The sequence below is a fragment of the Argentina silus genome (assembly GCF_951799395.1).
Source record: "Argentina silus genome assembly, chromosome: 8".
Classification (NCBI taxonomy): domain Eukaryota; kingdom Metazoa; phylum Chordata; class Actinopteri; order Argentiniformes; family Argentinidae; genus Argentina; species Argentina silus.
The window spans coordinates 2,728,545-2,749,653 of NC_139662.1; the positions used below are offsets into that span (position 1 = coordinate 2,728,545).

The 21,109-nt window shown below is 48.2% G+C and overlaps 1 protein-coding gene across 1 annotated transcript in view; it reads left to right on the plus strand.

Moving 5' to 3' along the window:
- Positions 1–19,477, plus strand: part of lrp1ab (low density lipoprotein receptor-related protein 1Ab) — a gene marked incomplete at its 5' end in the record, with an annotated part of 65,251 nt that extends 45,774 nt beyond the window's left edge. The window contains 48 exons of the mRNA XM_083675944.1: positions 1,323–1,512; positions 1,638–1,842; positions 1,964–2,156; positions 2,260–2,385; positions 2,606–2,734; positions 2,852–2,971; positions 3,070–3,183; positions 3,302–3,451; positions 3,576–3,698; positions 3,840–3,956; positions 4,126–4,254; positions 4,559–4,687; positions 4,850–4,990; positions 5,304–5,494; positions 5,739–5,922; positions 6,107–6,192; positions 6,351–6,470; positions 6,715–6,902; positions 7,063–7,268; positions 9,168–9,356; positions 9,656–9,804; positions 10,164–10,257; positions 10,363–10,479; positions 10,644–10,763; positions 10,920–11,042; positions 11,165–11,290; positions 11,438–11,554; positions 12,456–12,562; positions 12,678–12,810; positions 13,027–13,149; positions 13,261–13,383; positions 13,518–13,655; positions 13,829–13,966; positions 14,168–14,287; positions 14,398–14,687; positions 14,819–14,997; positions 15,101–15,207; positions 15,329–15,448; positions 15,597–15,773; positions 16,083–16,223; positions 16,465–16,638; positions 16,868–17,029; positions 17,215–17,386; positions 17,525–17,626; positions 17,751–17,824; positions 17,935–18,037; positions 18,921–19,065; positions 19,337–19,477. Coding sequence (XP_083532070.1) covers positions 1,323–1,512; positions 1,638–1,842; positions 1,964–2,156; positions 2,260–2,385; positions 2,606–2,734; positions 2,852–2,971; positions 3,070–3,183; positions 3,302–3,451; positions 3,576–3,698; positions 3,840–3,956; positions 4,126–4,254; positions 4,559–4,687; positions 4,850–4,990; positions 5,304–5,494; positions 5,739–5,922; positions 6,107–6,192; positions 6,351–6,470; positions 6,715–6,902; positions 7,063–7,268; positions 9,168–9,356; positions 9,656–9,804; positions 10,164–10,257; positions 10,363–10,479; positions 10,644–10,763; positions 10,920–11,042; positions 11,165–11,290; positions 11,438–11,554; positions 12,456–12,562; positions 12,678–12,810; positions 13,027–13,149; positions 13,261–13,383; positions 13,518–13,655; positions 13,829–13,966; positions 14,168–14,287; positions 14,398–14,687; positions 14,819–14,997; positions 15,101–15,207; positions 15,329–15,448; positions 15,597–15,773; positions 16,083–16,223; positions 16,465–16,638; positions 16,868–17,029; positions 17,215–17,386; positions 17,525–17,626; positions 17,751–17,824; positions 17,935–18,037; positions 18,921–19,065; positions 19,337–19,474 — 6,842 coding nt within the window. The 3' untranslated portion in view covers positions 19,475–19,477. The remainder of the gene's footprint in view (positions 1–1,322; positions 1,513–1,637; positions 1,843–1,963; positions 2,157–2,259; positions 2,386–2,605; positions 2,735–2,851; positions 2,972–3,069; positions 3,184–3,301; positions 3,452–3,575; positions 3,699–3,839; positions 3,957–4,125; positions 4,255–4,558; positions 4,688–4,849; positions 4,991–5,303; positions 5,495–5,738; positions 5,923–6,106; positions 6,193–6,350; positions 6,471–6,714; positions 6,903–7,062; positions 7,269–9,167; positions 9,357–9,655; positions 9,805–10,163; positions 10,258–10,362; positions 10,480–10,643; positions 10,764–10,919; positions 11,043–11,164; positions 11,291–11,437; positions 11,555–12,455; positions 12,563–12,677; positions 12,811–13,026; positions 13,150–13,260; positions 13,384–13,517; positions 13,656–13,828; positions 13,967–14,167; positions 14,288–14,397; positions 14,688–14,818; positions 14,998–15,100; positions 15,208–15,328; positions 15,449–15,596; positions 15,774–16,082; positions 16,224–16,464; positions 16,639–16,867; positions 17,030–17,214; positions 17,387–17,524; positions 17,627–17,750; positions 17,825–17,934; positions 18,038–18,920; positions 19,066–19,336) is intronic.
- Positions 19,478–21,109: the final 1,632 nt, after the last annotated feature.

Genomic DNA, 21,109 nt, shown 5'->3' on the forward strand with positions numbered 1-21,109 from the left:
CCATGCTCCTCTCTTGCGATCAGAGAGACACTGTTGTCAGCCACTGTGTGGTCTCCACATGGTTACACCACTGTTTGCACAGAGAGCTGGGGCTGAGCTGAGCTAGGAGAAACGTACGTGTAGGGGAGGGCAGTTTGAGATGTTTCTGATGACTTAACGCTGTTCTGAACACACTCGAACCCTGTTACTGTCACCCTCCTTGTGTGTTACCTTTGTTTGGCTTTACTTATTAACCAGTGATGTGTGCCATCCCTTATTCCTTTGTCAGTACTGGGAATGTCAGGGCTATATGGAATATCAAATACCTTTTTTTATTTTTTATCAAAGACTTAAGGTGCGTCTTAAGCTGCATCAAGGTTGATTACACCCATCCTCCATCCACTTTAAACACCAGTAAAAAAAAGAAGCAGTTATTGACTTTTGAACATGAGCAAACAGTTACATGGAGTGTCCAGGCTTTTATTATTGAGCAATTGTGCTCATAAAAATAGTGACAACAGCAGCTAGATGGAAACCTTGGAAGAGTGGTATAGAGTGACCTCTTTTCAGTGCAGTGTCATGCAGCTACTTGGATTGAAATGGGATTTGAAAATGGAAACGGAAGAGGGAGAAGGAATATAAGAGGGTGAAGTGAAGGCGGGCAGTAGGGGTGAAGGAGAGGAGGGGGGTTTGGCGTTGAACGTTTAAGAGCTTTGCGCGCGGCTGACTTCTTCACCCCGAACCATTTCCCTAAAGTGACTGAAGCCGCTCCAATGGCGGTTCTCTTCCTGGAACAAGTCACCATGAATAACAGCATCCACAGGGAGCGGTATTTGTGTGTGCAGGCAGTCAGCCATGAAATGACATGATGATACCGTCTCTTTAAACACACTCCAGGAACAGCAGGCATGGCAGACCCCACTCTCCCAGTGTTCTACCATTTCCCTTTTCTTTTCTTCTTCTTTTCTCTGTCTCTCTCTTTCTCTCTCTCTCTCTCTCTCTCTCTGTCTTTCTATCACCATTAAAAGCTGATTCTTTGGGACAGGGCCACATAAGAGCATTTCCTAAAATTTCTGCAGAGTTAACCATTCATGCAACTTATTACATCTAAGAAGACAATTAATAGAGCTCAATTCATTGTCATGTCCCCTCCCATTGGCCAGCACTACAAGCTTTCCTGGTATTTGCTGTTTGTTTCAACTTTGTTCTCCTCAGCAGGCCATGTGCTTTCACTGGCTCTCTCTGTCTGTCAGCTACCAAACCACCATCTGTGGTGCTAATTTTTAACCATGTTATGACCCCAACACCTTTACTGACGGCCTGTCCCACCCCCCCCACCTCAGGCGTGGGCTCAGTGGAAGGCTTGGCGTACCATCGAGGCTGGGATACCCTCTATTGGACCAGCTACACCACCTCTACCATCACTCGCCACACGGTCGACCAGAGCCGCTCGCTGGCCTACAACCGCAATGTCGTGGTCACCATGTCTGGGGACGACCACCCTCGGGCTTTTGTGCTGGACGAGTGTCAAGAGTAAGTGGCACTGCTGTTTAATATGTTTGAATAAGCTTTCTGATGACTTTTTGTGGATGGATTCTCAACCACAGCTGCACTTTATTATAATGGGTTCTCCAACTACTTGTTGTGTTTTCCTCTAGTCTGATGTTCTGGACAAACTGGAACGAGCAGTCTCCCAGTATCATGCGAGCCTCTCTGAACGGGGCCAACGTGCTGGTCATCATCGGTAGTGACATCAAGACCCCTAACGGCCTGGCTATAGACCACCGCGCAGAGAAACTCTACTTCTCTGACGCCACGCTGGACAAGATTGAGCGTTGCGAATATGACGGCAGCAGCCGTTACGTGAGTCGCCTCTCCCGCTAACGCTGACTGATGTGACAGGGTTGACATGAGTCACTGTGGTGAAGAGTTAGAATGAATGTGTTTTCTTCTGCCTAACTGTCAGACCTATCTATGTCCATAGATGGTGCTGAAGAATGAGCCGGTGCACCCGTTCGGCCTTGCCGTCTACGGAGATTATATCTTCTGGACTGACTGGGTGAGGAGGGCCGTCCTCAGAGCCGACAAGTACGTGGGCGGAGACATGAAGCTTCTTCGTGCCGACATCCCCCAGCAGCCAATGGGCATCATTGCTGTAGCCAACGACACCAACAGCTGTAAGTGGCATTCATTGGAAGGAATTCTTTTCTATACTTCTGTTGTAAAGTTACTGTGATATTGTATGCTTGAGTTGACATCCCATGGGTGTTGTCCTATCAGGTGAATTCTCCTCCTGTCGTACCAACAATGGGGGCTGTCAGGACCTCTGCCTGCTGACATCAGACGGGCGTGTCAACTGCAGTTGCCGTGGAGACCGCAGACTTCTGCCAGACAACACCTGTGCTGGTGAGGGAGAGGGACTGGGAGCAGTGACAGTGAAATGCTCATATAAATATAAATGTATATGAGGATAAACAAAGGCTAGATAAGACAAAAAGTGTGTTGTTGATGGCACTGAACCTTTACTTACAGTAAGAACAGCCCCAGAGCATTTCACTAGCCCGCTGTTGAAGGATTACGATCTTAGTGTTGCCAGTATTAACTGTAACTCTCCTGCCCCTGCCAGCTGTGAACACAACGTGTGGCAGTGTGGATGACTTTGAGTGTGGTAACGGGGACTGCATCAACTACAGCTTGACCTGTGATGGCATGGCCCACTGCAAGGACAAGTCAGACGAGAAACAGTCCTACTGCGGTGAGTCGTTGTACTCACACCTGTTTGTTTGTTTGTGTGTGTGTGTGTGTGTGTAGCAGTGTGTGTGTGTTTATGTGCTAGTGATTATTTGACCCATTCTCGTCCTCTTCTCTACAGCCAACCGCCTGTGTAAGAAAGGCTACAGACGCTGCATCAATGGCCGCTGCATTGGCCACCAGTTCTGGTGTGACGGTACTGATGATTGTGGAGACCACTCAGATGAACTGCCCTGCAACAGTAAGAATTATACCACCCAAGTGGCGTGTGTGTACGTGTGCATGTGCGTGTGTGTGTATTTGCACCCTCTACATTCCAATATGTGTGTCCTTCTCTAGTGACCCTCTGCAAAGACGCCGAGTTCCAGTGTCGAGATGGAAGCTGCATCTCCAACACCAGCCGCTGTGACCAGGTGGTCAACTGTGAGGACGCCAGTGATGAGATGAACTGCAGTAAGTCTTTATGCTCCGATCATTTGCCTTTCACTTCTATCTAAATACAAACAGGAGGAACAGTTTTTATTTGTTTGTTTATGTCACGCTATCTATGTCATCTGTCAATCCTTCACAGTGGCCACTGACTGCTCCCGCTACTTCCGGCTGGGGGTGAAGAGCGCCACGTTCCAGAGTTGTGAGAAGACCACGCTCTGCTACCTGCCCTCCTGGGTGTGCGACGGCACCAACGACTGCGGGGACTTCTCCGACGAGAGGAACTGCCCAGGTGACCGACCGACCAAGACGAGACTAAAAGACACATGATGTGCCCTCTCTCCTCTTATTTGCTGCCATTTTTAGACCTTGGGAGAGTCTCAAATATCAATACCCTACTTGTGCTCCGTTAACAGACAAGAGGAAGCTGAAGTGTCCGGTGAACTTCTTCGCCTGTCCCAGCGGCCGCTGCATCCCTATGAGCTGGACCTGCGACAAGGAGAACGACTGTGAAAATGGAGCTGACGAGACACACTGCGGTCAGTCGACTGGACGGACACTAACATACTGTACTACAGTTACACATGACAGCAGAGGAGGAGTTGAACTTGATTTTCGAATTGTTTTCCCTCCACATATTTAACCCAGATCTCCCAATTATTTTTGCTCTCTCTTTACAGATAAGTTCTGCACCTCTACACAATTTGAGTGTGGGAACCACCGTTGCATCTCCAACCACTGGGTGTGTGACGGCACGAATGACTGCGGCGACGGCACTGACGAGGACAGCAAATGCAGTGAGTGTGACCCTGTCCCGTATCAGCGTTGTCTATGCTATCCAGCACTGGCTTTGGCAGCTGGCTTTGGCAACAAGATCATCGACCATTTCTCCCACACATACCTCAGGAGCTTCTACTGTATGCCAACCACATCTAACCGCCATGTCTCTCCCTGCTGTTGTCATAGAAACGAAGACGTGCAGCCCCGAGGCGTTCCAGTGCCCCGGCTCTCACGTGTGTGTGCCGCAGCGCTGGAAGTGTGACGGGGACAAGGACTGTCCTGACGGGGCTGACGAGAGCGTCAAGGCTGGCTGCAGTGAGTAGGACTCACACACACACATGCTCCACACGTCCACACACTCTCAAGTTTGAAAACCTTATGTCATTTCATTTGGGATTCGATGGCAGAACAGCACAGTACATCATTGGTCACGATAGAAGAATAGGATCCAATAGCCATCCATTCAGTCGTCAGCAGAGACTCAGAATCGGGAGACTGTTGTTAGAGACCGCTCAGAGTATAATGTCACTCATATTTGCAATGCTCTCTGTTTCTTAACCCCCCCCCCCCCACACACACACACACTCCCGCTGCCTCTCTCTCTCTCTCTCTCTCTCAGTGGTGCACAACAACACCTGTAACAGCGAGAGCGAGTTCATGTGCAACAACAAACTGTGTATCCCCAAACACTTTGTGTGCGACCACGACATCGACTGCAACGACGGCTCAGATGAGTCCCCTGAGTGTGGTGAGTGTTAATGTGACGGCACAGACACAGAGGGGGAAGGGAAAGACAGAGGGACTCATTGTGACAATGAAGGAGGAGTGTGAGTGAATGGTTCAGTTCTGTGTACGGTAACAAATCCACCGTAACCCTACATAAGGACCACCTTTTTCCACCTTTGTGTAGAGTACCCGACCTGCGGGCCGGAGGAGTTCCGCTGTGCCAACGGCCGCTGCCTCAACCAGAAGACCTGGGAGTGTGACGGAGAGTATGACTGCCAGGACCGCTCTGACGAAGCCCCTAAGAACGCCCACTGCGGCAACTCAGGTCTGGGAGAGACGGCCACTGCGCCACTGAAGCTCTATAACATCACATATCTGTTCAATATGTCTGTCATACATCAGATACAGTAGGAATGACCCTTTGGTCTCTTAGTAACCGATTGAGGAAGCCACTGAAGAGAGACTCCCGGACGGGGAGCCCCAGGTGGTCGCTTAGGCAGTAACTAATGAGGATCCTAACACAGAATAAAGAGAGGCTCTTTACAGCGATTGATGTGGAATGTTCTTTAGTTTGACATCAGCTCTGAAGTCAGCAAGCCCTAAACGACCTCCCTGTTGCCTGTTTTGTCCATTTACAGAGAGGAAATGTAATGAATCTGACACCTACTTGTGCCGTAATGGGAAGTGTTTGAACGAAACACTGCTGTGTGACCGAAACGACGACTGTGGGGACGGTTCTGACGAGCTCAACTGCTTCATCAACGAGTGTCTGAACAGCAAGCAGAGTGGCTGCTCCCAGCTCTGTGAGGACCTCAAGATAGGCTTCAAGGTAAGGTGTGGATGTTGGTGTGGGTGTGGGTGTATACTGTAGCGTGTGTGAATGTTTTTCAGCATGTAGTATAAGTGTGCATACAGTATTCGTGGCATAGTCCCCCCTCTCTCTCTCCAGCTGTTACGTTGACTGCTACAGCACAGTACAGTGTGAGCTCTTGGTGATGTTGTGCAGGTACTGTGTACTGTGGTTGATGTGAAGGTGTGGTTTGATGTGCTGTCTGTCCTCTTGGCCTCTGCAGTGCAGGTGTCACCCAGGCTTCCAGCTGAAGCGGGATGGGAAGACTTGTGTGGACATAAACGAGTGTACGACCTCCTACCCCTGTACCCAGCGCTGCATCAACACACACGGAAGCTTCCACTGTCTCTGTGTGGAGGGCTTTGAGCTACGCCCCGACAATCCCACCATCTGCAAGTCCACCTCTGGTAAGACGTGTGTGTGTGTGTGTGTGTGTGTGTGTGTGTGTGTGTGTGTGTGTGTGTGTGTGTGTGTGTCTGTGTGTGTCTGTGTGTGCGCCTATGTGTCTGTGCCTGCGTGTATCTCTGTGTTCTATAGAGGGACACAACCTGGCCTCAGTCCTTTTAACTTTTGCCATCTGTCTACCTGTAGAAGAGGAGCCATTCCTGATTTTTGCCAACCGTTACTACCTGAGGAAGCTCAACTTAGATGGCTCTAACTACACTCTGATAAAGCAGGTGAGAGAACAGCACCGGGTGGGAAAAGTAGCCTAATTAGACAGGTGTGAGGGTTTATTGTTAACCGTCTGTTAGGTGCAGTTGTGAGGGTTTATTGTTAACTGTGTGTGTGTGTGTGTGTGTGTGTGTGTGTGTGTGTGTGCGCTTGCATATTACAGGGTCTGAATAATGCTGTAGCCCTAGACTTCCACTATGCAGAACAGATGATCTATTGGACCGACGTGACCACCCAGGGTAGCATGATCCGTCGTATGAACATCAACGGCAGCAATGTGGAGGTCAGTGACCCTCTGACAGGTGGAATGTAACGAATTACAACTAGTCTTTGAATAAAGTATTCTACTTCTCCACTTTTTTTTAATCATCCATTACAGAGTACAATTATATTCATAGCAGAAACATACCAGCATTTGCCGGCCTCTGCAGGTTTTTAGCCCCAAAAAATAGCAGTGGTGGTGCCAAAATTGCTCTCTGATTGGACAGTGGGCCAGTATGTGACTGTGTGATTGGCTCTTGGCCCAGGTGCTGCACCGGACCTCTCTCAGTAACCCAGACGGGTTGGCTGTAGACTGGGTGGGAGGGAACCTGTACTGGTGTGACAAGGGCCGGGACACCATCGAGGTGTCCAAGCTGAACGGAGCCTACCGGACCATCTTGGTGAACACAGGTCTGAAAGAACCACGTGCTGTAGCTGTGGATGTACGCAACGGGTAAGAGCCCATAGCTGACCCTATTGGGCTACAAAAAAAATCATGCTATGTGAAGATATAGCGGTCTGAGATGGACTTCAAATGTATAGTTGTTGTATAGTGTATTAGAAATATGATGCAATGGTTTAACATGTGATACTATGCCCTCTCCGGCCCTCAGGTACCTGTACTGGTCTGACTGGGGTGACATCCCCCATATTGGGAGGGTTGGGATGGATGGGACCAACAGGAGTGTGATCGTGGACGAAAAGATCACCTGGCCCAACGGCCTCACACTGGACTTCATCAACGACCGCATCTACTGGGCCGACGCCAGGGAGGACTACATTGAGTTTGCTAGCCTGGATGGAACTAACAGACACACAGGTACAGTAACACACACACGCACACACACACACACACACACACACACACACACACACTCACACACACTCACTCACTCACACTGGTCTGTAGTTCTACTGAGTAGATGCCAGGATGGATTACATCAAGTTTGCCAACAATAATCATTGAACCGTTCCACATCTCAGTAGTTATGTAACACTCACACTCACGCATCCATACACACACTCAGACAATCACATGCACACACAATTGTGTGAGGGCAGAGAGGTCAGGGAGAAGCCCGGCTGCATAGTGTCCAGGGCCCAGGGTACAGAGAGAGTGAAAGGAGAGGATTGTTCAAGGCTCCAGCACGCATGACGTCTGAACAACCCAGCCTCGTTACCGGACTCAGTACAATAGTTGATATTGTCTGCAAACCAAGCATGCAGAAGTGCAGAGGAGTTCTCCATTTGAATTCCTCACATTCACAAACCTCCAAGGAGACACGGAATACAAAGCATGTTCTGAAATGTCTTCTCCCCCCCTCCCCTCCTATATTTGTGATCATGCCAGTTTTCTGCTGAGTGTGTGTGATATTTGTCCGTGTCCTATCTGACCATGGTCTGAACAGTGAGAAATTCCCACTGCCAGAGAGAAAGAGATTTTCTCATCTGATGGCTGACCAATGACATTTTAATGCTCTCATTTGACACGGAGAGTCCCATCCGGTAGAACTGCAGCACATATACAACACCGGTACTGAGGAGCTAATGCAGATTGGTGTTGATTGTTATGTACGGTATATCAGCTTTTATCGGTGATGAACTAATCAGCAAATCTGGACTGGACAGTTGCTTCATTTACAAACTTAAAAATGAATCAAATTTTCATTGGTAAAAACAACTTTACTCTGGAATTACAAAATAACTACCGAAAAAAGAATCAGTCCCTCATCTACATGTGTTGAGTAGGTTGACAGATCAAACAGTGGAGACTAACTGGGCCATGTTAGCTTTCTGGTGCTAGCCCACCTGGAGTGTGTTCTCTGTGTCATTTACTCATGCCCCCCACTATACACACACACACACACACACACACACTAATGGGGCCTGTGTGTTTGCTGTGCGAGACTGAGTCTGTTTGAGTTCAGATAAGAGCTGTTCAAAGGGCACTCCATGCAAATCCGCCAACATCTCATCTCAACTCCAATCTCGTATTACTAAATCCCTCATCACACACAAGAACATCTTGATTGTTTACCACAACAGAGATTACAATCTGTATTGACCAATGATGAGATGCTTCTGTCCTGATGGCACTACGTATTTTACACTGTAGATTGAAGACCCATCTCTTCAGGCTACATCTTAACTGTCCCTCCTAAAGACCTCTTCATCCCCTGTACAAGATTCTCTCCTGTAAAAAAAAGAAAAAATTCTTCTAGCAAAGTAATTCTTCTAGCATTATGACTGCCAATAGCCCCTGGTCCTAGCATAGATTACTTTTTCTTATGATGACTGATGGATAGATGATTCACTTACTTAAACAAATGTATTTGTTGTAAGTCGCTTTGGATAAAGGCGTCTGCTAAATGCCATAAATGTAAAAAGAAATGTAGTGGTGTTTGAACCCAGGATCTGATGCAGAGCTGTGTTCACGTGTAGATCTATGGCTACTCTGATGGTACAGCAGGGGGGGAACTAATGGTGTGTTTTCCATAGCAGAATGTCCTAGATGCCTAGAACAAACAGAACAGGTGTATGAGGAACCTATCTTAGAGGAAACACAGCAATTAAAACTGTGTAAGGCCCAATGAAGCGTACTGGCCCCTATTGCATAACCCGTAGATACAGTAAAGACTGGTATAAATGACCAGCAATGCGATATACAGTATAATGTGATACGGTAGTTATTGTCTCTCTATGGCTGTTGTGTTCACAGTGCTTACCCAAGACATCCCCCACATCTTCGCCATGACGCTGTTTGAGGAGTACATCTACTGGACGGACTGGGAGACCAAGTCCATCAACAGAGCCCACAAGACCATGGGCATCAACAAGACCATGCTGATCGGCACCCTGCACAGGCCTATGGACATTCACATTTACCACCCTTATCGCCAGCCTGAGGGTATGAAACACTAATGCGCAACAGACACACACACACACACACACACACACACACACTACATCTACCCCCTGTACCGCATACCAGTAACCCCACATAGACATGCAGTTATACTCACACACTGCTTGTTTGAGCAAAAAAAAACAAAAGAGGAAAATCTGAAGCCCAAAGCAACTATGAGCATCACTGAAAATCCCTCCTGTGTGCTCTACCCTGACTTGTAAAACATGTCCCTCTCATACCCTTATTCTGCCATGAGGTTAGGCTAGATGTTACAAGTCTCCTTCCTCCTGTCATTCCAGTGTTCAACCACCCGTGTCAGACTGAGAACGGGGGCTGCAGTAACCTGTGTCTGCTCTCCCCTGGAGTGGGTTACAAGTGTGCCTGTCCCACCAACTTCTACCTGGCCAACGACGGGCGCACCTGCATGTCCAACTGCACAGCCAGCCAGGTGAGGAGGAACATGTCACCTCGATACAGATTTAGAAAATCTTTATTGTCCCCACAGTGTGTTAAACCAGAAGTGACGAACAGGACATATGTCCATAGAGAAAGGACTCTTGACTGACACTTGAGTGGTTCTCACAAGTACAGTATAAGGAGGCTAGGCTCTGGCGGTGTGGTGGGTGATGGGAGTGCTCATCTCTGGTGATTGACAGCTGGCTGCCTGCCCAGCAGTAACTCTCAGCCACTCTCAGTGCTAGTGTGCTATGGAGCTGTCATACAGAAGTGTCATCAGCTTGAGTTAACTTGACTCTCTCCTCTCTCCTCTCTCCTCCGCCTCCTCCTCCTCCTCCTCTCCTCCTGCAGTTTGTGTGCAAGAACGACAAGTGCATCCCCTTCTGGTGGAAGTGTGACACGGAGGACGACTGTGGGGACCGCTCGGACGAGCCAGCAGACTGCCGTAAGTATGGGGGGCGATGAGGGAGAGCAGAGGGACAAGGGACACACTCAAACCCCTGAATGTACCCCTGAATATGTATGACTGAGTGACTGATTTTCCCTGCAGCGGAGTTCAAATGCAGGCCAGGCCAGTTCCAGTGTGGCACAGGCATCTGTACCAACCCCGCCTACATCTGTGACGGTGACAACGATTGTCAAGACAGCTCTGACGAGGCCAACTGCGGTACAACAGCCTCTTTCTTTCTTTCTTTCTTTCTCTCTCTCTCCCTCCCTCAACTCTGTCATTATCTCCCCCCCTCCAAACACCTCTATGTATCTCTCCTCTCATATCATCCCTCTATGGACTTATCCTCCTCTGACTGCTGTCCGCCTGTCATTGTGCTGCAGATATCCACGTGTGTCTGCCCAGCCAGTTCAAGTGCTCCCATCCCAGCCGCTGCATCCCGGGGATCTTCCGCTGTAACGGCCAGGACAACTGTGGAGAGGGAGAGGACGAGAAGGACTGCCGTGAGTACACCCCACCTCCTGTTATTTCCTTTCATCATCCCCCCTTCATCAAACAAATGACTCTGCCATGTTGTTGTTGTTGTTGTTGTTGTTGTCCTTGTTGTCCCCTGCTGTCAGTACCATAACAGTGCCTGTCCCCTCTCTCTCCACCTCTAGCCGAGGTCACATGCGCCCCCACCCAGTTCCAGTGTGCCATCACCAAGCGCTGCATCCCCCGTGTCTGGGTGTGTGACCGTGACAACGACTGTGTGGACGGCTCTGACGAACCGGCCAACTGCAGTAAGAGACCCCCTATCCTCCTTCCTCCCTTCGGCCCCTTTACCTACTCAGTCTACCTTTTATTTCATGTGTTTGACTCTGCACTCTCTCTCTCCTCTTCTCCCCCCACTACCCCCCTCCAGCCCAGATGACGTGTGGAGTGGATGAGTTCCGCTGTAAGGACTCAGGGCGCTGCATCCCCGCCCGGTGGAAGTGTGATGGAGAGGATGACTGCGGGGACTCGTCTGACGAGCCCAAAGAGGAGTGTGGTGAGTGTCCTTTTTTATCCTGGAATCCATGTATTTTGATAACAAACATTTGCTTTTTTGTGTTGAATTGAAAGAGAACTCATGTCGTGTTGAAGCTGATCTTTTGGTTCATTGGGGTCTGACCCCTTGTTTGTATTTGTGTATCAGATGAGAGGACTTGTGAACCCTACCAGTTCAGATGCAAGAACAACCGCTGTGTCCCTGGACGCTGGCAGTGTGACTATGACAACGACTGCGGGGACAACTCCGATGAGGACAAGTGTGGTAGGTGGCTCTCTCTGTCCTCCATGTGACTGGTGTGTTACACTGTCCACATCCCCCCCATCTCACCCTTGTCTAATATCACTGCATTTATACTCATGTTCTGTACTGCGGGCATTACATACGGTTTGTTCTGGTAGCTTGTTCGTTATGACTACTTAAATACATGTAGGCTTTTTTGCTAAGTCACTGTTGTAGTCTCACCTCAACATGTTGCCATTGAGTGTGTTAGTTCGGCTTTACTCCAACCATCTCTGATGCATCTCACGTCATCTTATGTTTGTTTCATTTCACACTGACCCGTTGGTGTGAGCCAGAGGTAGGTCTCTCCACGTTCAGCCACCCTCTCTCTGTCCCCATCCCAAAAGTCACTGCTCCTCACTCCCATTGCATCCCATTCAAATTCCATGTATCCACCTCAGTCGTTATTCTCCGTGACTGAAGCTGTGGATTTCAACACCTGTCCCCTGATATCCCCGCAAACAATGAGAGGTCGAAAACTCCCCAAATGACTTTTTATTTTTTTTGCACCTGCGTCAAGTATTGTACATTTCAAATGACCACCAGAGGGCACTGTGCTCAACATAATCTTTGCATGTTCTATGACCTTCCTTATGCAATTGTAATTCGTGAAGTACCTACAGTACTGTATCTTTAGTGCACTGCATTGGTTTTTGCATCTCTGGAGTGAATTTTGGACCTCTCATTTGATCTCCCTCAGTGTACCGATGCTTGTGGTGTTTCGTGTGCTCTCCCCTGTGACGTCTATGTGTCTTGTGCTAATAAGCACAAATGTTCTAAAGCTATTTTCAGTTAAGCTGTACTTGCATACATTGTTCTTATTACTGTTGTGTGTGTGTGTGTGTGTGTGTGTGTGTGTGTGTGTGTGTGTGTTTCCCTGCAGTGCCCCGGCAGTGCTCGGAGAGTGAGTTTGCCTGTACTAACGGACGCTGTATTGCTGGAAGGTGGAAGTGTGACGGAGACCATGACTGTGCTGATGGATCTGATGAGGTAACAGAGATTCAGAATCAATTCCAACAATCCTCAACTTCATATTCATCGGGCACATGGTGGGTGTGAGCAACGCTCTGTGTGTGTGTGTGTGTGTGTGTATTGTTTTCCTTAGAATGGCTGTGATCTGAAGTGTGACAGCGACCAGTTCCAGTGTAAGAATGGCCACTGTATCCCCATCCGTTGGCGCTGTGATGCTGATGCTGACTGTATGGATGGCAGCGACGAGGAGAAGTGTGGCACCGCTGGTGAGTGTGTGTGTGTGTGTGTGTGTGTGTGTGTGTGTGTGTGTGTGTGTGTGTGTGTGAGTGTGTGAGTGTGAGTGTGAGTGTGAGTGTGAGTGTGAGTGTGAGTGTGAGTGTGAGTGTGAGTGCGGGCGTAAAATAACTGTGTGTACGTTTAGTGAGAACAGAATCAGTGATACGTAAGTGCCTGTCTTTTGGTTCCCCCTCTGTGATTTTTAGCTGGGAGACACTGCCCCCAGGATGAGTTCCAGTGTAACAACACCCTGTGCAAGCCTCTGGCCTGGAAGTGTGACGGCGAGGACGACTGTGGAGACAACTCTGACGAAAACCCTGAGCAGTGCAGTGAGTACAGTACAACCCCCCCCTGTGATATCATACCCAGACTCCTGGGTCCTTACGCCTGCTCTGACTCCTTCCCTTGTCTCCTCACCTCGTCATCCATTCCTCTGTTAGGAATGTTCCAGTGCCCCCCCACCAGGAATTTCCGTTGCCAGAACGACCGCGTGTGCCTGCAGGTGTTTAAACGGTGTGACAGCATTGACAACTGTGGGGACAACTCTGACGAGCTCAACTGCCGTGAGTTCTCAAACTTACTTGACCTGCCCTGACCTCTGCTTATCTGTTTTTTCCACTGTGACTCTCAGGGAGATTGTGGAAGCTAATGGCGTGTGTGTGTGTGTGTGTGTGTGTGTGTGTGTGTGTTTTCACAGAGGCCCCCCCAACCGTGCCCACCTGTGAGAAGGACGAGTTCCTCTGTAGCAATAGCCGTTGCATCAGTTCCAACCTGCGCTGCAACTTCTTCAACGACTGTGAGGACTACGGCTCTGACGAGATGAACTGCAAGACAGGTGCTGACAAGTCCTGACTGATTTACACTAACGCCACCATCCACTGACACATACTGTACAGTGTTCATGGCAAATGCAGAGATCGGCATTCTAATGACGTTAGCAATATCTCGACTTGTCTAACACGTAAATAATGTAGTGAATGGACCTGTGTTTCTCGTGGGCCCCTTCAGACACCAAGCTGAACGATTGCAGGAGTAACCGGACTTTGTGTGGGGACGGAGACGAGGCTCACTGTGTCACCAATGGAACGGACTCCTTCTGCTCCTGCAAGCCAGGCTTCCAGAAGACAGGACACAACACCTGTGAAGGTACCGACACCCAGACCTCTGTGTTCCCTCCTCATCCTCACCTCAGTACTAGTCCACCTGCTTTCACCCTGTGTTCACTTGTGTCACATAGTAACAGTACATGTAAAATAAAATAAAGCAGGCCATACCAAAAATAATTGTATTCAAATATGACTTATGGTCTCATCAGGCCTTTTCAAACCTCTCTGCTCCCCTTCTCAGATATGAATGAGTGTAAGCAGTTTGGAGTGTGCTCCCACATCTGCAACAACACCAAGGGCTCCTACAAGTGCAGCTGTCACAAATACTTCACCAGGATCAACGACAACTGCAAGGCTGACAGTAAGGGCCTACTTCTCCTGTACACAGAGATAAGAGACAACCCAGAGTTGTTCTACTGTTGTTCTTCCGTCTAATAATAACTACTCCTCTCCATGCTCCCTCCTCTCCAGACCTGAACAGTAGCAGACAGATCCTCTATATCGCAGATGATAATGAGATCCGCAGCCTGGATCCTGGCATGCCCAACTGGCGCTACGAGCAGACCTTCCAGGGTGATGCCAACGTGCGCATCGACGCCATGGACCTCCATGTGAAAAGCAACCGCATCTTCTGGACCAATTGGCACACGGGTGGCATCTACTCCTATGAGCTCTCAGGATCCTCCTCTTCCTCCTCTGGCCCCTCCTCCAACTCCCACCGCAACAGACGCCAGAGTGAGGGCCGTGTCACCAAACTAGAGGTGAGGCCTACACAGACACACACACACACACACACACACACACACAGACACACAGCTCAGAGAGATCTTCTCTGTATACTGTACCCAGCTCATTGTGAGGTACCTAAACCCCATCTTTCCACCATGACTAGATCCCACTTCAGAAGATGCCCAGAGGTATAGCAGTGGACTGGGTGGCTGGTAACCTGTACTGGACCGACTCCGGTCGTGATGTGATCGAAGTGGCCCAGTTATCAGGCCAGCACCGCAAGACCCTCATCTCAGGCATGATCGACGAGCCGTACGCCATCGTAGTGGACCCCCAGAGAGGGTAAGAGGCCATGGGTGGAGCGCGATGAAGTTGACATGAAACCTTTCTCCTTCTGTTCTATGTCCACTGAGCTCTTTTGACTGTGTTTCTGTGTGACCAATAGGACTATGTACTGGGCTGATTGGGGGAACCATCCTAAGATTGAGACTGCAGCCATGGATGGCACCCTGAGACAGACACTGGTCCATGAGAACATCCAGTGGCCAACAGGTCTGTGTAGCATTAGTGTTATAGCCTAGCATTATACATGGTTCTATTATACATAGCATAATAGCGTCTTTCTCTTGTCTCTGCGAGACTACCCATACCCTATCTACTTTACTCTTTGCAGGTCTAGCAGTGGACTACTTCAACGAGCGTCTCTACTGGGCGGACGCGAAGCTCTCTGTCATCGGCAGCGTGCGTCTCAATGGCTCGGACCCAGTGATTGCCGTCACCGGCCTCAAAAACAGTTCAGTTCCCTCTAAGCTTACCTAAAGGCTTTGGTTTTCTGCCGCTGAATTCAGTTCTCAGAATGACATACTGTACAGTTAAAGCAATATTAACAGTGCAAACTCACTGTCTCTCCTTCCCTCCTTGTTCCCCTCCCTCCCCACTAGACCTCCTCCATCCATTCAGCATTGACATCTTTGAGGACTACATCTACGGGGTCACCTACATCAACAACTTTGTTTTCCGCGTCAACAAGTTTGGCAAAGGCACCATGGAGAACCTGACTACTGGCATCAACCATGCCACAGACATTGTCCTCTACCACCGCTACAAGCAGCCAGACAGTAAGTCTCTGCCCATAGCTCTCTCCCTCTGACCAAATCCCAATGGTCTCTCTTTTCTCCATAAAGTGCACTACTTTTGACCACTATTCTCCAGCTAGTGCTCTACTTTTGACCGCTGTTCTCCCAACTTTAGATCAGGACCACATCAAAAGAAGCTTACCAATAGGGTATCATTTTAGATGCAGCCTCTTTTACAGCACTGCCCTCTGCTGGTTCTGATTGGCTGATTTTCTCTTGTAATTTTCACTCCTTCGCCGCTTCTCTCTCTCACTCTCTCACTCTCTCTCTCTCTCTCTCTCTCTCTCGCAGTGACCAACCCATGTGACAGGAAGAAGTGTGAGTGGCTATGTCTCCTGAGCCCCAGTGGGCCTGTCTGTACTTGTCCCGACGACCGGGTGGCGGACAATGGCACCTGTGTGGAGAGACCCCCTCCCACACTCTCCCCATTCTGTAAGTACATACATACATACATACATACATACATACATACATACATACATACATACATACATACATACAGTACAGTACAGTATACACACAGTCTGCTTATACAGTAATTTCATTAAACATTGTAAGGTTGTTTATGTTAAGAAAGACTGTACCCTACCATAACTCTCTCCTCTCCTCTCCTCTCCTCTCCTCTCCTCTCCTCTCCTCTCCTCTCCTCTCCTCTCTTCTCCTTTGTTCCCAGCACCCCCCTCAGGGACATGTACCGTTCAGTGTCAGAATGGCGGGAGCTGCTTCCTCAACGCCCGTATGCAGGCCAAGTGTCGCTGCCAGCCTAGCTACAGCGGGGAGAGGTGTGAGGTCAACCACTGTAGAGACTACTGCAAAAACGGAGGCACCTGCACTGCCTCCCAAACAGGTACACACACACACACACACACACACACACACGCATGCCCACACATACCAACACCACAGTAGATACAGCCCCCGTCATTTCATTGTAGCCTTTTTTCATTCAAGGACTCAACCCTAACCTGAGAGATATGTGTGGTGATTTTTCATTGTTATTGTATGAACTGCAGTTGCTAATAATGGTATACATGATATTTGTATCATTAATGGTGACCCTGTTTTCCTGGTCCCAGGGGCGCCTACGTGTCGCTGTCTGAAGGGCTTCACGGGGCCCAACTGTAACCTGCACACCTGCCAGGACTACTGCCAGAATGAGGGCAACTGCACCGTCAACCAGGGCAACCAGGCTACCTGCCGCTGCCCTCCAGAGTACCTGGGGGAACAGTGCCAGTTCAGTGAGTGTCTGCCCTGCATTGGGGCCTTCACCAGGGTCAAAACAAACAAACAAACAAACAGCCAGGCAACAGTGCACTGAAGCTTTTTTATTCCTAGTCTCAAAGGGCAGGTACAGTACTCTGCATAAGTATACTAAAGCCCCTCTCTTCTTCCCCCTTTCCCTCTTGTCCACTCTCCTTTCTAGGTAAATGTGAGGATCACTGTGAAAACCAGGGCATGTGTCTGCAGACCACCAATGGTACCAAGCTGTGTCGCTGTCCTCCTCAGTTCCATGGCGAGCGCTGTGAGCTGGACAAGTGCCATTACTGTGGGGCTGGCAAGTGTATGACCAAAGCCTCAGGAGAGGTCACATGCAGGTACGTACACACACACACACACGCGCACACACACACAAACACAATATTCTTTTTGCGTTAGTAGAATAAAATGGTATACTGTAGGTTGTTAATTGACCCTTTCTCTGCCCTTGTCTTTGTTTACTTGTCCATATGCAGTTGTCCCAATGGGCTGTCCCAGCCCAGCTGCTACACGTGTCTGGACTTTTGCCCCAAAGGACTTTGCTCTATTGACCCACGCATGTTACTGCCCCAGTGCAAGTAAGAGAATGGCCCCATACCACACGCACCCACTCTCTCGCACACGCACACGCACACGCACACGCACACACAAACACACACACACACATTTTGTGAGTCTCTTAAATCTGTCTTGTGTGTTTAGGTGTCCTGTGGGATGGACGGGATATCGGTGTGAAGTTGTTGCCTCTCCTATCGACTCCCCTGTGTCCACTGGAAGTAAGTGAATATATTTAGTTTATAAACTCTTGATAGTGTCAATGTAATACTGAAGCCTATTTCTCCCCCTGCTTGTGACCTAATTGGTTGATGTGTTGCTCTGTCTGCAGGTTCTGCAGGTTCTGCCTCTGTAGTCATCCCAGTGCTTCTGCTGTTGTTATTGGCGCTGCTGGTCGTCGGCGCCATCTTGTGGTACAAGAGGAGAATGCGTGGGTGAGTAGGCCACTGTGTTACTGGTTTGAGACTAGGTCCCTCTCACTCTGACTAACTTCAATCTCCTTCAATCTTTCATTTCTCCCACCATCTTACTTTATCTCTCTTTCTCTCTCTCTCTCTCTCTCTTGTGGATAACCACTTCTTTCCTGTCCTCCAGGGCTCTGTGGTCAGGCAAATCTCACTCCCGACGCTCGCGGTAACTTAACAGGGTCATATACTTCACCTGTCCCCCTGTCGTCGCCCCCCCCCTCCCCCTCGCCATAACCCTAGCCCACCCCTCCCTCTGTCCTATTGAGCGACCATGCTGTTTGTTGGTCCAGTCATCCATTTTGCTGGTCTCTCTGTAGAGACTGTCTTCCTGTCCCCTGCCTGCCCTCTCCTGTTCAGGGCAGCAGGGGTCTACCACCCAGGAATACAGGGATCTATTGACCAGATCTGATTTACCCCCTCCCCTCATCCATACATTGTCCCTGTCTACGTGTATAAATATCTATCTTTGTACCTACAGTACCAGTGCGTCTGTGCCTGCATTGTAGCAGTCCAGTATTTGCAGTGTGAAAATCCAGCATTCACCAAGATAGCCTCCTCGTCACACTGCAGTATATGCTAGATGTGTTCAAATGGCCTTTGGAAAAAAAAAGCTCATTTGTATTGCCAACCTCCTGTTGTTCTGTGTTGTCGTCTGTATGTCGCTGGTTTTGTGTGATGGTTGGTGTATGCTGGATTTTTCTCTACTGTCAGCGGCTTGAATCCAGGCTTCTTCAGTACAGCACTGTACTGTGTCAGTGTGTGCTCCTGTGTTGTGCCCATTGTCTATGCTAGGGGTTGTGTGTGTGATGTTGAAATGACACTAACTCACTGTGTATTTGTGTGTTGACAGTGCCAAGGGATTCCAGCACCACAGGATGACGAACGGGGCCATGAATGTGGAGATTGGAAACCCAGCATATAAGATCTACGAAGGGGAGCCTGATGACGATGCAGGGGAGCTCCTGGAGTCAGACTTTGCGCTGGACCCAGACAAGGTACACACACACACACACACAAAACTCATACACACACTAACAAGCACTCCTGACCATCTCACGGTGATACATCTACCTGTAAAGATAAGGTAAGACGAAGTAGGTTCAAGTATGGAAAAATATTCTTACACCTAATATCAGATCTTGAAACACCTTTTTGTTCTGCAGAAATCCTGTAAAAAGTTCTCCCTTGATTGTTGTAAAACCCAGGTTGTGAATGTTGGAACACCTCCGGTGTGTCCTATGTCATATCGTTGTCTTGTCCCTGCAGCCTACCAACTTCACCAACCCTGTGTACGCCACCCTGTACATGGGAGCCCACAACAGCCGCAACTCTCTGGCCAGCACGGACGAGAAGAAGGAGCTGCTCTCACAGGGGGACGAGGACATGAGTGACCCGCTGGCATAGAGCCTGACTGTACCCAGCTCAGCCCAGCCCAGCGCTGCACCATAAACTCTCATCCTATGCCTTTACCAATCGAAAGAAAAGCAACAAAAAAAAAGCGAGAACACTGTATAAAATGTATAAAATGAAGGACTACTTTTGTATGTGATTGCAGTATTATATTTTGTTTTTTGAAAAAATTCCTCTGGTCAGAAAAAGGAACCATTTTATAGACAATTACTCACTCAATTCTCCTTTTTAGTTTTTGCTCATTCACCTCCTTGCTACTCTCCCTCACCCCTTCATCCATATAGCCACTACCTCTGTGCAAATGTAAAGGTTAGACAAAAAACTAATGACAGTGGAACAATTTTAATTTTTTATTTTTGTATGAATTGTATAGGGAAAAAAAAACATTGTTCCATCTCAGAAAATTGCCATGTGTTTGTTGTTTGTGAAAGAGATGGAGCGGTGAGTCGAGTTCAAGGCTCAGTTCTGAATACTATAGATGCTGGTTTTGGTTGGTGTCACTTTTATGTGTATGTGATCTCTACTGGTGGAGATGTAGAGTGAGACCAATGCTGGTAGGCCTGAAGACAGTGGTGTAACTTACTGCACATGTACACATGGATACGTATGTCAGCATCACAGATACGTATGTCCATTCTGTTGTTTCAGAGAACTATGTTCTAAGTGATTGTCTTTTCCTCCTTGCACAGACTACAGTTATATATATTTACATATATATATACATATATCAACCTATTAACAAAGTGTCTTGAAAATGTACCCAGGAAAACAAACATCAGTAACAAATAGCAGTCTGTACTTGTTTTATCACATTTTTTTGTCTATGTATAAATTACATGTTAAATGTCAGAAATTAATGAGTTAATGGAGTTGAATGAAGATGATTGTAATGAAGCCGACATTCCAGGATGAAGAGTCTGGGATGGAGAGTCCGTGGCCTTGGTGTAACAGAAGATGTTTTTGGGAGGCCATTTAGAGGGATCAGGATTCACTCAGTGACTGTTCTATAAGGCTGTTGGGAGATTTGCCACCAGGCAAGCCTCTGTGAATGCCTGACATGGCTTAAAAACCATCTATGACAAAACTATAAACTGAGAATATAGCATCTAGCTTTTGTCCTTTTGTCTGTGATTGTAAATGTAATTTCAGGAGAGGCCAGAGAGCCAGATAATGGTACTTCTGTGGGAATTTCAACATTGTGTGTGTGTTTTTTTTAATGTATGTAATTACATGTATGCTCAATGTAAGTGCATTCCTCAGAGGGCGGACTGTTAGCCTCCAGATTAGCATTCCCCTGTTAATTTCCTCTGCCTTGCTGCTAACGCTAGCTATCTGTCTGTCTGCCTGGTCCAGTCTCAGTCTCAGTCAGTCTCAAATGGCTGTTGACTATGCTGCTTCTAATGGAGGTTGTCAGCCATATCTGCCATATTACATTGCATGGTACTCACACACACAAACAAACCTTATAGCAAATGCTCTGGCTTAATCAATCACTTGTTAACAGTATTCATTAATTTGTTTTTAAATGTCTGCTCTGTTACATTTTTATTGGAACCATGTAAATTAGTACAATCATTTTAATTTTGAAAAATGCTTTGGCAAAAACCCCACATGGATTTTTGTAGCTCT